This window comes from Desmodus rotundus, chromosome 3, assembly GCF_022682495.2.
Source record: "Desmodus rotundus isolate HL8 chromosome 3, HLdesRot8A.1, whole genome shotgun sequence".
NCBI classification, from domain to species: Eukaryota; Metazoa; Chordata; class Mammalia; order Chiroptera; family Phyllostomidae; genus Desmodus; species Desmodus rotundus.
The window spans coordinates 20,622,293-20,639,611 of NC_071389.1; the positions used below are offsets into that span (position 1 = coordinate 20,622,293).

The 17,319-nt window shown below is 53.3% G+C and overlaps 1 protein-coding gene and 2 long non-coding RNA genes across 7 annotated transcripts in view; 1 reads left to right on the forward strand and 2 right to left on the reverse strand.

Moving 5' to 3' along the window:
* The window catches only part of LOC123479140 (uncharacterized), a 21,845-nt gene extending 16,426 nt beyond the window's left edge, over nt 1-5,419 (reverse strand). The window contains exons 1-2 of one of the 2 annotated variants that reach the window (XR_006654671.3): nt 5,133-5,419; nt 2,460-2,584 (exon numbers count right to left, since the gene is read on the reverse strand). This is a non-coding gene — a long non-coding RNA (uncharacterized lncRNA). The remainder of the gene's footprint in view (nt 1-2,459; nt 2,585-5,132) is intronic. The other variant, XR_006654670.3, reaches the window with a different exon arrangement.
* LOC139440785 (uncharacterized) overlaps nt 1-17,319 on the forward strand; it is a 22,434-nt gene that overhangs the window by 4,090 nt on the left and 1,025 nt on the right. For both annotated transcript variants that reach the window (XR_011650957.1, XR_011650958.1), the window contains exons 2-4: nt 11,768-11,865; nt 12,490-12,624; nt 14,352-14,444. This is a non-coding gene — a long non-coding RNA (uncharacterized lncRNA). The remainder of the gene's footprint in view (nt 1-11,767; nt 11,866-12,489; nt 12,625-14,351; nt 14,445-17,319) is intronic.
* TRIM62 (tripartite motif containing 62) overlaps nt 8,060-17,319 on the reverse strand; it is a 27,986-nt gene continuing 18,726 nt past the window's right edge. For all 3 annotated transcript variants that reach the window (XM_024554539.3, XM_024554538.3, XM_045190799.2), the window contains exon 6: nt 8,060-10,215. In XM_024554539.3, coding sequence (XP_024410307.1) covers nt 9,665-10,215 — 551 coding nt within the window. In that variant the 3' untranslated portion in view covers nt 8,060-9,664. The remainder of the gene's footprint in view (nt 10,216-17,319) is intronic.

Sequence of the window (17,319 nt, forward strand, 5' to 3'; positions counted from 1 at the left end):
CCAACAAACATGTCCTAAACACTCACCATCAGCCAGGCAGGTTGCCTAGACCAGTAAGACAACACGTGGCACATAATAGTTCCTCAATAAGTCCTTGATAAAGGAATAAACAGATCTGTAAAAGACTGTCCAGTGGAAAGGAGGCCAGTCTTGTCTGGGGGTGGGGGAAGAGGAAGACAGAGCTAGGACCAGTAGGGATGCAAGGGGACCCATGTAAAGGAAGAACTCCTAATCATTATTGTCCAGTAATGGACAATAATGGGATAGGATGGGCTCCCTGTCACCACACATGTTTACCCAGGGATACTGTGGGAGGCTGCAAGAATCAAATTCTAAGGTTCTGCTGCTGCTGGGAATGATGTGGGGCCTCTGGGTCTTGATCTACAGAATCGCCAGCTTGCTGTTCCTGTCCTTGCTGAAGAAGGGAAGTGAGGTTGAGTAATCCAGCTCCAAAACAGCCCCCAGTGTTCCTAGGAGACTTCACTGGGTCCTCACTTCTGCACTCTTTCACTTTTCCCATCTTTCGCTCCACCCCATGCTTCAGCCTTACCAGCCTTTCAGCCTTCTCTCTGGACTCCCTGCCTCCAGCCTTGCCCTGCCCAGTACAAATATGATCATGCCCTATTCCCTGCTTAAATCCTTGTCATGGGTCCCCTTCGCCCTCAGAGAGCCCACAGCATGGCATGACCTGCTCCTGCTTTCCTCTCCAGCTTCATCACTGCCCCACTGCCTAACATTCAACCCTCAGCCCCATGACCTCGTTCCAGCCTCTATCCCTTGCATGTGCTGTTCCCTCTTCCTGAAACACTTTGCCCAACTCTTACTTACCTTGCAGGTCTCAGCTGCAGCCGTATCTCCCCCAGCTGGCCTTCCTTCTCTGAGTCCCCGTGACTCCCCTCTTGTCCTAGCCTAGCCCACAGCACATGTGCTATGGCTGCCTGGTTACTGTCAACTCCTTGACAGAGACCTGGGGAGCATCTATTGTTGCTTATCTAAGTGACTTGTCGGGTAAGTGATTAAACGAGAGCGTAAGCACAGAGGGGCTATCTTGGAGGAGACTGGAGAAGAAGGGAGATTCCTCAAAATAAAAACAAAGGCATGGCTGCATGGAAGAGACTGACAGCTGTCAGAGGAGAGGATGAGGGGTGGGGTGAAAGAAGGTGAAGGGACTAGCCAAAGAACACATATGCTGACCCATAGACACAGAGCACAGTGTGATGACGGCCAGAGGGAAGAGAGGGTGGGAGCTGGGTGGAAGTGGGCGAGGGGGAGGAATTGGGATATCTGTAATAGTGTCAACAATAAAAATAAAGTTAAAAAAATAAATTCAGGTCATGGTCAAAAAAAGGGGAAAGGTTGTTCCTTTGGCCCAGCCCTCCCCCACCCTACAGGTCATGTCACCTTTTCTTCCTATAGGACTTGCCCAAAGTCAACACTTCTCTGGACTGAGCTGGGGGAGGGTGGGCCCAGGCTGGGCTGAACAAACACAGCCTTTCCCACTTGAACACCCCACTCCTGTTCAGTTCTGGGCTCCGGAATACAGTTCAAAGGCTGCTTCTGGTTCACAAGCTTCTGTCTTTGAAAACTAGCCAGTGCTGCTCTGCCATGAACTTGTTGTGTGACCTTGAGGAATTCACCTCTCTTCTCTGCCCTCAGTTCCTCCAACTGTAGCCAGGGAGGACGGTCCCTGCACACATCACAGAGTGGCATGGGGATGGGTGGAAAGGAGCAGGGGTTTGGGAGTCACAGCCCTGGGTTAAAATCTGAGCTCTACCACTTGACTCCCTGGATTTAGTGCTCTCATCTGGGAAACGGGGATAAAAGCGGTACCTCCTCCCAGACTTGTCGTGAGGATTAAATGAGATGATAGCTTGTAAGAATAATTATGTTAATAATGCCCCAAACAAGGCCTGGTGCACAATTAAATTCAACAAATCATAAAGTGTGCAGGGACTTTGAAAGCAAAGAGAACATTTGAAAACATGGGTCCAAATTGGGCTATAGAATTCCAGAACTTGGGGAGGTGCCTTAGGAACCACATGGTATTGAGACTTCCTCACCCCCTCCCCCACCCCCAGAGAGGAGAAAGGTCCTGCCCAAGATTACACTTAATTCCACACTATTTGACTAGTAAATTCCTGGGGTAGAGCCCTGGCTTAGACTAAGAAGTTGGGTATTTGCTTTGGGGGCCAGAAGACTTCCAAGTAGCTCAGCCCCCTCCCAGCCACCCCTGGTTCCTACCTACCCCAGTTCCTTCCTCAGTGCCGTCAGTATGAGTGAGAGCTGGCTGAAGAGCTGGCTGAAGTACAAGGGCAAATGGTGTTCTCCACCCCCCAACTCGGATCACTAAGCCCTCCTTGCCTCACAGTGAAGACCACCTAAGCACCCCACACTCTCCCATTCTGGGCCTTGGGTTGGCAGCAGCGGGTAGCAGAAGAAAGGGCCAGGCGTCTACTTACTGCTCCGGTGGGCAGCAGTGGAGAAGTTGCAGGGGTGCTGGGCGCCCATCAGCGGGGTGTTCAGGCCTCAGCTCAGGAGGGGTGAAGGCCGCAGGTGCTCAAGGCCTTCTGAGGGCACTCCCTCTCTGAAAGGAGGCGGGCAGAGCGAGGTCACTCCCTGGAGCAATGCTCCAGCCAGCTGTTGTAGCAGGCTCCCCACTCAGAATGGGGGTCAGTCTGGACAAGCAGTCTCCTAGGGGGCCCAGAGGTCAAACATCCCTTATCATACTAAATTGATGCCATAGAAAACAACGTGAAAAGGGGCTCACAATGTTAAGTGGCAACACAATGATAACAAAAGGCAAGCTCTGGGACAACAGCAGAGTGTGTTCTGATATTTGTAACTAAACACACTCACGCGGGGAAAAAAGGCTGTAAAACTTTCCACCAGAGAAATCGCTAGCAGTGGTTATCTCTGGGCAGTGGCGACGGCCATTTATCCTTTGTGTGAATTGACTGTATTTTCCAAAGTTTCTGTGATGAGCATGTTGTGAGAAAAGAAATTTACTTAGGAAAGCAACACGTTTTTAAATGGACAAACCTTTCGACCAACAATCCCCTTTGTAGTTTATTCCACAGAACACATAGCAAGATGATAAGTGATCATATTTTTGTAAAAGAAAATTCTGTTTATGTTTGTGCACAAGCAAGCAGGCCCAGAAGGACCTGCACCGGACTGTTAATATCTGTTGACTTCCGGGAGCCAAATGAGGGAACTCTGAGCTTGATAGTCTTATATTTATCTGAATTTTTAAAACAATGAGCATAAGTTATTTTATAATTAAAAAAAAAGGCAAACAGCCAAACAACTTTCCTAGCCTTTGCCAACTCCCTGGTTCTTCCTGTGCATCATCTGGCTGGGGGTGACCAGTGGGCAGGCTTACCCTGGGCACTCAGCAGCCATCCCAGCATCTTTAGGGAGGAGCTGTCTCCAGTCCCTAAGAACCCTTCCAACTTGGAGATGGGGGGCTTTCATGATTCCAGCTTTGACACCAGCCAGTAAACATTTTCTGGGGCCTTTTCTGCACCCAGCAGGCAGAGCCAGGGCATGACCCCTGCCTCGGCATGCTCACGTTCTAGTGGTAGGGGGAGTCCCAACGTGCTGCTGGGGCCCAGAGCATTGCGTTCTGCTGGACGGGAATGACAGGGACAGCTTCGCCCTGAGTGGGATGTGAAGGATGAGTACTGTTTCAAGAGAAGAAAAAGGAGGGCAAGGGCATTCGGCGGGGGGGGGGGGGGGGGGGGGGGGGGGAGGGGGGGGCGGTCAGGTGAGTATTACAAAAGCAGGGGTGCTGAGGACCAAAATATGCTTAACACTCTCTGTTTGGGATCCTAATGGTCTTCTGCTTTTTAATCTTTACCTGAGGACATACTTACTGATTTTAGAGAGGGGGAAGGGAGGGAGAGAGAGAGGGAGAAACATCAATGTGAGAGAGAAGCATCAGTCGGTTGCCTCTAGACTCGCCCGAAAGGGGACTGAACCTGTAACCTAGGCACGTGCCCTGACCCAGAATCAAATCTGCAACTTTTCAGTCTACAGGACGACGCTCCAACCCACTGACCCACACCAGCCAGGGCAGGGTCCTCATATTCTTGGGTGCTCTGATTCTAACATGACGTGCAGTCTTTTCTGCCTCCACAGGGAGCCCCTGGGAACAGAGAGGCTGTGTTGTGTCGCCACTGGCCTGTGCTGGGGCGCTGGTGAGGGGAGTGAGGGCTGAAGGCTGAGCCAAGAGTAAGGCTTGGATGGGCTTGGTCCGCAGAGCCACTGTCATTTCTAGCTGTGTCTGTGCCCACACAGTATCGGCGCTGTGGTGCTGCCTGTGTGGAGTCACAAGAAGTCCTCTCCCCCTTCCTGTCCCCCCTATAATCTTTCCCGCACCTGATGGGTGTGATGCCTGCAATCCCACCACGAGCCACTCTTTTGGAATGGTTCCTAGTATATGCACTCATAGGTCAGGAAGGGGGCGGCACCTCGAACCATAAGCCAGTTACCCTGAGGAGCACTGGAGGGTAAGTTTGGATGGAGGAATGGAAGGGATGGAGGGGGGCATTTCAGAAGTGTGACAGAGGAAGGGGGGTTGGGGGGCATAGTTGTGCAAACTCCAAGAGGCCTCTTCAAGCTAGAACCTTAGAACTGGTGGTTGCCCCATAGCCCAGAGTCGTCATTCTTCTTGCTGAACCAGTGAGGAGTGGACACCTGTAAGGGACACATCCAGGGCCACTGGAGAGTCAGCGATGAAGCTGGGACCCACCCAGGTTTAGCAGGGTTCGCCTAGGCCTAGACCCACAGCCCCACACCTGTGAGAGGCACACACCCACTGCCAGTCTCTGCTGTTTCTGGGACCTCCCGGGGCTCTGATCTGCACCTCCTTCCAGGGGCAGAAACAGAGCCGCTGGACCCACTTCCCTGTTCCTGCTTTTAATCTAGCAGTTTGGTCAGGGAGGGGCTCCAGCCTCAGCTTTGCAAGGGGTGGGGGCAAGGAATTGGGCCCAGGGAGTGAGTGGACAAAAGCCCCTTCTCTAGGAAAAAATTAAAAAAAACCCCAAATCACTCCAGGCCCCAGGGCTGGAATCAGGTGCCATGGAATCAGGGGACCCCCTGGGGCCACTGTTCCCTACGCCCTCACTTACCTGTGACTCCCTGTGGCTCCAGCAGCTGCCCTGGTGGCTTTGCCCCTGCAGTGGCTGATGCTGGCTCTGGACTCTGCTGCCGGCAACAGAGGTACCAGGCGTGGGCATGCACCAGCTGGCTCTGGCCTGGAGGAGGGGCCAGTGGGGTCCCAGCCAATTCTCCCTTCTCCTTGGGGGTGAGGATGGAGGAAGGCACCCAGCTCTTGGTGCCTTGGGCTGTGGGGGCCCTGGCCACTCCCCTTCTCCTTCTGCTCACGATTAGGGTTCCCAGGGGGTGGGAGGAGGCACCAGAATCCACAGGGGGGAGATTAAAGGTTGCGTGAAAAGAGTGGATGGCTGGGAGTTGGAAGACCTGGGTTGGGCCTGGCTCTGCCCCACAGGCTGGTGTCCTCCTATTTGGGTCTCTGTTTTCTCATCTGTAAAGTGACAGAGGTGAGATCCGTGGTCTCCCAGCAACCCTCCTGGAGGCTGTGATGCTGACTGGCACGCTCAGCTGGTCTCTCTCCGACTTAGAGAGAACTTCCCTGCTCTATGACCTTTGAGCTGCAGCCCTTGCAGCCCTTCTTAAACATGGGGTCCTTCTCCTCTGAGCACGTCCCTCCTCAGCCCTGCCCCTGCCCACTTGCAGCTGCCCCTCTGTGCTCCTTTTCCTTGCCTGGGCAGGGGCCCTCTCCACTGGCCATTCTCCCTCCCCTGTGTGCTAACTGGGAACCAGGAAACCTGGGCTTTGGCCTCAGCTCTGCCATGTGCTGTGTGACCTTGAGCTGGAAACCAACTCTCTCTGGGCCTCAGAATTGGGCTGGAAGATCCACCAGGCTTCTCCAGCATTCAGACGTGATCACCTCCAGGCCTACAGTTTGGGGGAGCTCATGAGAACCTGGGCTTTGTGCCTCTGGTTCCAGCTTTGAAAGGCTCTCCATTGTCATGACATTGGTTTAGGCAGCCCTGGGCCTCTGGTCCCAAGTGTCACTTCTTCCTCTACTTCATCTAATTCCTAGTGTGAGTGGAGCGCATTTTTTAACAGTAAGAAATATGAAAGAACTATCAACATTTTGAAATAAGATAGAAGACCGTGCTGTATTCAGGGTAAAAAAACCACAGAAGTTCATCCAGGTAAAAGGAAAAATAAAGAAAAATGAGCACATTTCAAAATAAAAAGTATTTCTTCTTTTCCTGCTATTATTTTGGAGGTTGTGCCTCTTGACCACATCCTCCATACACCTGTCTCCCCTGCATCCCCCCCTCCCCCCCAGGTTTTGGCTCTACTTCCTATCACTCCCTCTTCGCTTATGTCCTGCAGGATTCCCAGGGAACTGGGGGGAATTATGGGTAAGGAGAAATAACCGTATGCCCTGGTGGGCAATGATGATTCAGCACCTTGGCCAGCACATCTTCAGCACCCCCCCTCCCCCGCCACATCCCCCCACCCTACCCCCAGCCCCCGGTATTTATGCCTGTGACATGGTCCTTTGCAACTGATCTCCTGGTGGAGCTTTTGGGACAGTGAACAGAGCCCAGACCTGGACAGGAGGGAAGGAAGCTGGGAATGCTGCCCAGGTGTGAGCAGTCAGCCTCCCAGGATGCTCTCTCTGGCAGGAGGGAAGGCTCATCCCCAGAGCCCCTGAGCCAAGCTCTGTGCTGCCAAGAGACCTTATCTCTGTTGTTTTCTGTTCCCGCTCCACCCTAGAGAGAAGGATCCAGAGTTAATGGCCTTGTTAGATGCTGAGCAGGCCAAGTCCTGAGACGAACATTAGACTCACAGAATCCTGAACCATCAGAGCAAGACCGGCTATCAATTAACTGGACCTCTGGCCCCTCCCCAGTAGAGATGGGAAACCTGAGGCCCAGGGAGAGAGGGGACCCACTCAGCTTCACATGGTGTTTTCATGAGTCCACCCCTGACCCCAGGAGACACACAAGTCTTGGCTTGCAGTTGAGTCTTGACTCACAATCTCACAGTTCCAGTTCCACAATGGTGCGCAGCCTGGGCTAAGCTTGCACTTTAGATCCCGGGGAGCTCACAGTTCCGGGGGCTGCTTCCTGTCACTGAAGCAGTCCTCAAAGTTGAGAAGCATGCCCAGGGAGGTCCGGTGAAGAGTTTGGCTCTAGCTTTGGATGGGCGTGGGTCTGATTTCTAGCTCTCCTGATACTGGCTGTGGGTCCCCTGGGAGGTAGCGTTTCTTCACTCAAAAACTGATGCTAACCAACTTCATGGGCTTGCCTTTAAAAGTATTAGCACTTAAAAAAAAAAAAGATTTATTCATTCTAGAGAGAGGGGAAGGGAGGAAGAGAGGGAGAGAAACGTTGATCAGCATGCTCCCAACAACCAGGAACTTGGCCCACAACCCAGGCATGCGCCCTGACTGCAAATCGAAGCGACGACCTTTCAGTTCACAGGCTGGCGCTCAATCCACTGAGCCACACCAGCCAGGGCAAAAAGTCCCAGCATTTTGCCTGCTGACCACAAACGGGGATCTGAATGGGGTTATTGTAGCCTTAGCCATTGCCCTGGGTAAGATCTTTGCTGATCCCTCCTTCCTCCCTAAGGTCAGGCTGCCTTTGCCTCTCCTCTTTCTGTAGGTAAGTAATATCTTCTTTCTTAACCTCATTTTTCCACTTCTATAAAATGGGCATAATACTATCTACCCAATAGGGTGCTTTGTGGATTACCCATGTTAATGTATGTAGGCTGCCTGAAACACAATGGGTAGGCCTTTTTGTCAAAATGAACGAAACTGACCACTGATATCCTATAACTTTAATTTAATACAAATGTATCATAACTCACAAAATGGGCAACATTTAAAATATTGCTGGGGGTGGCCCAGATTCTGGTAGATGAAGGGGTGGGGTAAAACTGAGGATTTCTCCTGCCCAAGGTGGGCCCCAGTGGGCAACATTGTGAGGTGAGAGACCCCCAAGTTCAGCTAGTCTGGCTCCTTTGGGATGGATTTGGTCAGCAATTCCAAGTTCAGAATCTAGGCCCCAGGGCTAGAAAGAAAAGCCAAGGCTGGAGAGACACTGCAGCTTGGTCCTGCAGGCTCACCCTTTGGGCTCCTGCCCCTGGGCAGGGACAGAGTCTCGGAGCAGGAAACCTGGAGGCTCTGCTGCTTCAAAGCCAAGGCCTGGAGGTAGACTCCAGTGGCGAAAACCATGGATGGGTTTGTTCAACATCCATTTGAACTTCCTTCTTGTGGTTTGTTTGTTTGTTTTTAATGGCTGAGGCTGGAAAAAAGAAAACTGCATTTCCCAGACTCCCTTGCAGTCAAGGTGCTGGATCTGATTTACAATCCCCCAAACAGAAATCCTTCATAGAGACTTGGATTTGGGAACTGAATTGAGTGAGAGAGCGGCAGGCCTCAGGACATGCATTTACTGGCATGACGAGTAGCAGAGGGAGCACAGTTCTGCAGTCAGCGGCTTCCTGAAGCTGTGGCTTCCTGCACACGGAAGCAGTGTTCCTGGTCAGGAGACATGATGAATCTGGCAGCTGGGAGCCATTCCTGGAAATTCAGCAAAGAGTCTGCTCCTCCAGCCCTTGCAGTGATTTTGCAAAGCCGTCAGGGACCCAGTAATAAATCCTGTCTAATTAAACCAGCTAAAGCAGCTCTTGTTTTCTACAATGGGATCTTAACGGAGATAGAAGCCTGATGAGAGTTCCCACCCGGCAGCCCTTTCCTGTTCTCAGGTTCTGATGAAAACAGCTGCTCCCCACAGCCTCCCCCTCCCCCTCACCCGGTCACAGAGGTCAGGCTGGACCCGTATCCAAGCCTCATCATCCAGTGATGCTTGTCCTGTAGCTGCCTTTAGGCTACTGGGCTCTAATCAGCCTTGAGGTGTGCCATTGTCCTGCCCTTAGACCCGTGGGCAGGATGGTGGTGGTACAGTGACTGTCACATGTGGGCTCGACTACTGGGTGTCTTCCACAGGTCACAGCACTGTCTCTACCTGAAGAGAAGGGGGGAAAGCAGGAACAATAAAGTTCTTGGTCCAGAGGTGGAAGGAGAGGGTGCTTTTCAGGCCACACGAGGTCCAGACACTGCCTGTGCTCACTGTGGGCTGGGGTCAAGGGTAAACTGGCCCATCACTAGCTTGGTCAGGGGCAGTCTTAGGCCCGGGAGTCTAAGAGGGTTCTGAGTATCTTTTGAGCTGCCAACTGCTGGCAACAACACGCTGACATATCCTGAGGTTAGGGCATGTGGGCAGGAGGGAGATAGAGGGAGACAGTCCCCTGCCCCTTGGAGGATGGGGATGAGGGTCGGGCAGGGGCTGCCCTGAGGTGAAGCCATGTCACATTCTTGGACCAAAGGTACATCCCCATCAAGGTCAGAGCCACAGAACATCAATGCTGGAAGAGGGCTTAGGAACCATGGAGCACAACCTCCAGTTTACAGACGAGGGAGGCTGAAGGGTAAACAACTGGCCTGAGATCTCAGGCTGGCTGAGCTGGGCCAGAGTCAGGCCTCCCATCTCCTGGGCAGGGCTCTTGCTGGCGGCCATGGCCCTGGTCCTTGCGGTTTCCTTCCATTGCGTTAGATGCGGACGGTGTTGATCCTCAAGGGTTGCACATTCTTGCCATTGGCGTGGCTCTGCCCGGGGCTGAAGTAGGAGCAGAGCTTGCCAGGGAACTTCTCACGGAAGGTGTAGAGCCAGGACATGTCGTCGGCGTTGTAGAAGATGAGCAGGCCTTGGTCGTAGTCCAGGAAGACGCCCACCTTGTCAAGCTTATCTCGGACATTGAGCCGCGTCCAGGGCTCCGTGCAGGCACTGTACTGGTTGCCGTCGTGCATGACGATGCAGTAGAAGCCGCGGCTGGGCTGGATCTGGATGCTTCCCTTGCGGCTTGCGGCCTCGTGTGCCAGCCCGATCACCCACTGGGTCTTCTCCGCCACCACCACCTCCCAGTAGTGCACGCCGCCACTGAAGGCCTCGGAGCCCAGCACTGACACCTCCACGTCAAAGCGCTTTGGCGAGTCCTGCAGAGGCTGTGGGTGCAGGTTGCCATAGGCCACGATGGTGCAGTCGTCTGACAGAATCAGGCGCTGGTGGGCGGTGCCCGGGTCCAGAGTCAGGGCAGCTGGCACTGCAGGGGATGGAGGAGGGAGACATGAGTGGAGAGAAGGCTGTGGACCCATTCTGTGGTACCTCCCTGAGGGTCAGGTTCTGGTCGGGCCCCAGGAGGATGTGTGATGCTGAATACAAGCCTCTCTGGGCCTCAGCTTTCTCTTCTGTAAAATGGCAGGGTGAAGGCTAGGGTCCTCCAGATTTCAGCTTGGCTCAGGGAGCAAGGGCTCTGGCTGCTTGTTCATTGCTGATGCCTGGGGCACGGCACATAGTGGGCACTTCACAAAAGTTTGTTGAACAAGCCAGAAATGAGGTCCAGAATTAGAAGATTTTAGAGCTGGGAGGGAGCTTAAAGATTATTCAATGGCTGGATAATCCCCCTCGGGGGTGATTTGGAAATTTGTGGCAGTGTTTGGGTCATCTCGGAGATGGGACATAGGGTGTTAAATGCCCCGAATGAAACACACAGGGCAGTCCTAGGCCAACCCCCGCAAACCTTTCAAATGTTCCACCAGACAATACTTTCTATACAGTTTTAATAGATACTGTGTATTTTGGAATGCAACAGAGGAAAGACTAAATTTGTTTTGTTTGAAACTTCACTGAGAACTGTTCCCTTAGAACAATGCAATTGACTGATACAACCTACCTGTTTCGGGCTGCATTCGAGACAGAACGGTGTTCTACCTGACTCCTTCATTATGTTTTCTCGTGTGGATGTGAGTGAACATCTACGCAGTGACATGCACAATATTATGTTGCAAACTATTTTTTTCTGCTTTTCCTTTACATTATAGTCAGACTATATATGAGTACATATGTGTATATATGTATATATTACACATATACTTGAAATTGTTAAAGGAGCATTCTATCTTTGAGACTTTACAAGTTATTTGTTATGAAGGTAGATAATGGGCCTGAAAAAGCTGAAAACCACTGATTCTAGACCAATTCTCTCATCTGACAGATGGGGAGACTGAAACCCAGAGAGGAGACAAGACTGGTCTCAGGTAGCTCAGCAAACACTGGCAGAGCCAGGACCAATCACAGCCAGGCGCAGCCCAGCCCAGCCCTCTCTTCCAGTCTCCCTCTCAGCTGCTGTCTCCATCCCGCTCAGGCCCAAGACCTCCACTCAGACCGTTCCCCCCCACCCTCCTCTCTGCTTATGTATTCATCCCCCCCCCCCCCCCCCCCCCCCCCCGCAAGGCTCAGTTCCAAGGCTGGTCCTCTGGGAAGCCTTCCTGGTTACCCAGCAGTTGTGCTCACTTTTTCCTCTGAGATGCTTTAACTTTGTTTGCGCCTCTCCCAGTACAGGGTACAGTCTTCTGTGCCCACACCCTCCCAGGAGGGAAGGACTATGTACCATGTAGCCCGCCTCTCCCTCGTGTGCCCAGTGCACGAGGCAGATTTCTGGAAAGGCCAATCGAATCAAACTGACCCAATTTGTGTTGCTCTTTGGGCAGGCAGCACGGCCTGGGTCACCTGGCTTGGGGCTGGCCACACTGGCTTAGCAGATTTGGCTCTCAAAGTCCCATGAACTCTTATCTGTTTACTCTTTCCTCCCCGAGGGAGCTGATGCCAAGCCGGAAGAAGGGGGAACGTAGAAGCGATCCTCCTGAGTGCGGAGGACCATTTCTAGGACAGAGCAAGATGGACGGGAGGAAAGGTAGGAAGAAGAAATCCTGTCACTACTTTTTTGGAGTAAAGAAAGGACTTCATCCGTCTTTCTGGCACTTTCCTTAACAGTGAACAGGGCACGATTACACTTGGCTGGAGCATCACCCCTACTTCGGCCACTCCTGTTGGCTGCGTACATGCACAGAAATAAAATGCCTCAGTGATGGTAACTGCCCCAACAGGGAGCAACAGACAGCCCTGAACTCGGCTTCCGTCCATACACCCACTAACAAAGCTGCCTGTTTGACACAGCAAGCTCCTTCCATGAGCTCTGTCAGAAGTAAAGTTTTCTTAAAAGATTTTATTTATTTTTAGAGAGCGGGGAGGGGAGGTAGAAAGAAGGGGAGAGAAACATTGATGGGCTGCCTCTCACACAGTCCCTGACCAGGGATCGAACCTGCAACCCAGGTACGCACCCCGACCGGGAATCGAACTGGCGACCTTTCATGTTGAGGAACGATGCCCAACCGAGCCACACCAGTCAGGGCTGTTGGGAGCAAATTTAGTTTTATGTTTTACACTTTCCGCTCCTGTTGTTAGAATTCGGAGGGCTGCATGGAAACGATTAGCCCTGTGAACAGAGGGGTCAATGGAAACATGATTCTGCATCCAGGGATATTGAAGAGGGGGAGCCACGGGAAGGAAGACACTGAATCCGAGTACGAATGTGTTGCCGTGTCTGCGGCCTGTCAGAACCAGAAGGCTGCTGTCACATGGAATGTGGGAAGTCCCACAGTGGGGTCAGGAGGTAAGAGGTAGAAAGTGTATGTGTGTATTGAGGGGGAGGAGATAAGGGAAGAAGAATCTAATGAGACACAGATGGGGCCACTTGTACTGGCGGTAGAATGTGGGCCGTACTCAGCTGTGTGCAGCGTAGGGTCAAGAGCAGGCACAATGCTCAGGGGTGGGCAGCAGCAGTTGAGTGCCCCGCAGGCACCTGGGCCTTTTATCGGAGGTGCCCAGGATGATTGGAGGAGACCAGCAAAATTGTGACTTGGGGCAGAAGGACCAGGGGGAGACTAGCACACAGGCAGGAGGGCTCAGCCCCAGATTCTTAAGCCGATGTAGAACAGCGCAGGCCACTTCCGGTGCCGCTATGAGTTGGGGGGCTGCCAGTGGTTCTGAGATTGGGTGGACTGCCGTAAGCCCACGAGGAGGAGGAAATCCTGACCTGAGTGTCAGGTCCTGGGCACAGAAGCCCAGGGGACTGGATGAGGGCAGGGCCCACCATTCATTAGGTGGGCCTAGGGGCTGAGTCTGCTGTTCATTGGGTATCACTGGCAGTGGAAGTGGGACTAGGGGTGGGAGAGGGAGTCCTGATAACAGGGGCAGGACCCAACATCTTGGGGGCGGGGCTAGGGCGGGGCCTGGTGTTCTCATTAGGCAGAAGGTGTGGCCTGACTCTTGCAAGGCTTTTATACCCCAGAGGGTGGGCTGAGGGCCACCTCTAGGAACTCCTACCTCCACGTAAACAGAGGGTCCTGTCTTCTGGGTTGCTCTCTTACCCTCCCTGAGGCTAGGGCTGACAGGAGTTAACAGCCTTCAGATCAGAGAGGGACCCAGAAGAGGACATTGGACACCTTTTCTCCCTTCTAGAAGTCAGGCAACCCCTGCACGCATCCTCTATCCTCAGGAGAGGTGACAGACCCAGGGAAACAAATCCAGTCCTCCGGGGTTTACTACCTTACAGGTTGGAGCTCTTTCCTAGGTCCCAAGACACTGTTTTATAAAAACAAAAAGCAGGCAGCCCCTCTGATCTCCAGGTGGGTTCTTGGTCCATTTAAGCCTCTCTGAGACCACGAGGTCAAAGGCATTCGGGAAGGAGCAGGGACAGGAGGCCCCAGGAAATGTCCCGGGGCCATCATTAAGCACACAACAAGCGATCTACAGGAGTCCAAGCAGCACAGAAGCCCCTCAGTCCAGCACCATCGCTTGGCAGTGAGTGGCTTGTGCCTCTTTGTTCTCAAGGACTGTGGCTTTGAGCGTGCTCGGGCCTGACAGGACGGGAGACACCATCAGCTCTTTCCTCTGGCCAGTCCTTTAAAAACTCTGGTTCCTCAGGCCTCGCACCTGCTCAGGCCCTCAGCTGCACAGGGTTGGCATTTGAAAAGCATTTTCCTACCCACTAGCTGGCGGGAATACCCCAGAAGCCCCAGGAGCACAAATTACCATACCCAGTTTTCAGAAGCGGAAACTGAGGCTCCAAGGAGACTTCTCTAAGTTCAGTGGCTTGCTCAAGTTGTCACTGGGGGTGGAAGTAGCACTGGAACATGAGTTAAGGTCTTTTGTCACATGCTCTGTCCCTTTTGTGGCCCCAGAAAGCCTGTTTGGCCATCTGACATTCACGGTAATAATGACAAGCAGGTGTCAAGTACTTACGAAGTTCCAGGTTATTATCACAAATAAACGGTTTTATTTAACTCTCACGCCTACCCTGGGAGGTAAATCACACTTTCCCTGATCCCTGTTTCACAGACAAAGAAACAGGCTCAGAGAGGGCAGGGACTGGCCCTGGTCGCACAGCTAGGTGGGCAGTGAACACGACGGAACCCCAAATGACGGATTCAGGTAAGCGGGGGTAGTTGAGAACAGGCCAGGAGAGGGAGGTGGTAGGAAAAAAGGGAGTAGTGTCTGGTGTTCTTGGAACAATGGCCACCTGGCCTGGCTGGGGATGAATTTGATGCCTGAGAGCTGGGACAATCAGGCCAGGCAGTTGGAGGAGGGTTTCCAATGTCAGCTGAGGGGTGGGACGAGGGGTGGGTGGTAGGAGAGGTTCCAGAGCAGGGGGTGAGGGTTTGGGGGGGAGTGACAGGTGCTAGACAGAGCTCTCAGATGAGCCAACGGGCAGCCTGAGCTGCAAAGGGGGCATGCAGGAAGCTGCTAGAATCCATGGGCTAGGTCCCCAGGGGCACCTGCCCCTCCCATCTGGATATAATGGGCCTTGGTGCTGGCAGAGGAGCCAGAATGACTTCACAGGCCCTACAGACAAAAGAAGGGGCCTCGCTAACCAGATCACTGTTCTCTAAAATCCCCACGGGCATCTGTTCTGGCAGGATGTTCAGGGCACATGTTACTCTGCTCCCTCAGCCCCTCACAAATGGGGAGCTTTCCCTGGGGCAGTGGCTTTTAACTGGGGCGATCTGCCTCACAGGGCACCTTGGGCAGTCTGGGGAGAGGGAGCGTGCGGCATCTAGTTGTCTGGAGACCAGGGATGCTGCCAAACATCCTACCATGCATAGAACAGCCCCCCACAACAAGGCCTTATCCAGCCCCGAATGTCAGCAGTGCTGAGGCCGAGAAACCCGCTCTGGGGCAAGCAGTGAGTTCCCACAGCCGCAAGCTCTCTTGTGAGGGCGTTGAGACGGGAACACTAGCATCCCTGTTTCACAGAGGAGGGCAGAGGCTCAAAGGAAGGAAGCAACTTGTTGAAGAAGGTGTGGCAAGTTCCTTCAGTCAACATATATTTATTAAGTACCTACTTTATTCCAGTTACTATTCTAACTGCAGAACTGAGACGAGGGCTCATTTTTTTATTCATTCATCAATAGACATCTTCTGCGTTGGCTGCCGGGGATATGTAGTGATGAATCAGACCCAGCGCCTGACCCCTTGGAGCTCACAGTGTGGTGAAGGAGACAGCCACAGTGACACTGACGAAGCAGTGAGACCAGGAAAGCCTAGGGCCACCTGGAGAAATCCAGGAAGGCTTCCCCAGAGGGGCGTTTATAAACTGAGATGTAAAGGAGGTAGGAGCTAGGCATCAATGACTGAGGTTTGTGTGGAGGGTTCCAGGCAAAGGGAGCAGCATGTGTAAGAGTACGGAGGAGGGAGAATGTGGCTCACAGGGCCTCGTCAGGCTGAGATGCCTGGATTGCCTGTTTGAGCTGTGACAGGGATACAACAGGTGGTACCTGAAACAAAGAGAGCTCTGAAACCCTCTACCTGAGGGGCCTCCCTGGGCCAGTGGCTGGGGAGGGAATAGGACCCTTGGACGTGCTTCTTGCCTCCTTGCGTTATACTGCTTCAGCCACGAGTGGCCCTCACCCTGCTGGGTCTCACTGTGGAGGTCCCTCCAAGGGTCGGAGCATACAGACGCCAGGCCCAGGAGGATAACCCAGAGTCCCACCCCGTCTGCTGGAAAACGGGCCTTTCCCCAACTACTGCCCCCTTTCTGAACAAGGGCATGGAGCACTAGGGGGTGTCTCTTCACTTCTGTGAAATCGGTAATGGTGCATCAAATGAGCCCTTCCGTCACCTACAGGGGAGCCCCACCGCTGGCATTTATGTGCTTGGCGATTGGCCTCAGCCCCTCTCCACCCCTACCCAGGAGGCCCAGCTGTGAACACCCTGGGATCATTCACGCCCCGCCCATGCCCTCCCGGCCAGGGACTGTCCGGAGATACTTCCGGCCCGTCCTTCCCTGAGCGGCAAAGCCCTCAGCTCTTGGCACTCAGTTCAAACATTATCTACTCAGTGATGTTCAACATCCCCTGGCTCCCCTCTCCCCCCCACCGTCCCCCCCCCCTCCCCGCTCCATCCAGAGCCCCCCATTGCCTCCTCTGGGCTCCCACAGTGCTGGGTAAGTCCCTTTCATACATAGTCCTTGTCTTGCTAGACAAGGTTGTGGCCATGGACAAGTTCCTAATAGCTCTGTGCCTCAGTTTCCTCACCTGAAAAAATGAGGATAATAGCAGTGCCGGCCTCTCAGGGAGAATTCCCCTCTATATGTGTGTCTTGCCTGTAAAGGACATCATGCCAGACTCAGGAACACACCAGGTTCTCTGCTGTCAAAAGGCTGGAATCTGTGGCCCCTGTGGGTTGTGTGATTTGGGGAAGGCATTGAGCCCCAGGGGCTACTAACACTGCTGGGAAACTGTCCAGACCTCCCGTCTCGGCAAACCTCCGTTACCTCCCTGTGCCCATCCTCATCTCTGATGACGGCCTTGCTCCCTGCCTCGCTGTGGGAGGTGAAGCCTTCAGCAGAGGACTCCCACGAGCCCCACACGGCCCCTCTGCTCAGTACCCATTATCCTGCCTCCTCTGGGCTCCCAGCAGATCCCGCTCCTTGGCTGTCACTCCAGCAACTCTCTCCCTCCTTCACCTTCAATTCTGCCTTCTCCTCCTGGCTCTTTCCCATCATCCCACATATACGCTGTTACTTCTTCTACCTTAAACAAACAGCTGCTGCCACACTCCCTCTCCTTCCCTTAAAGAAAACTCCTTGAGAGCGTCTCCACACACTGTCTCCTCTTCCTCTCCTCCCATCTCTCTTGGACGACCTCCAATCGGGCTCCCTCCCCTACTGCTCCACCGAAATAGCTCCTGTTAAAGTCAGCAAAAACCTCCATGTCACTAGACCTGGAGAACAGGCAGTTTTGGGTTCTCCCAGCCTTGGCCTAGCAGGCTTTGCCACCGCTAGCCACTCTCCTGCTGGAACCACTTC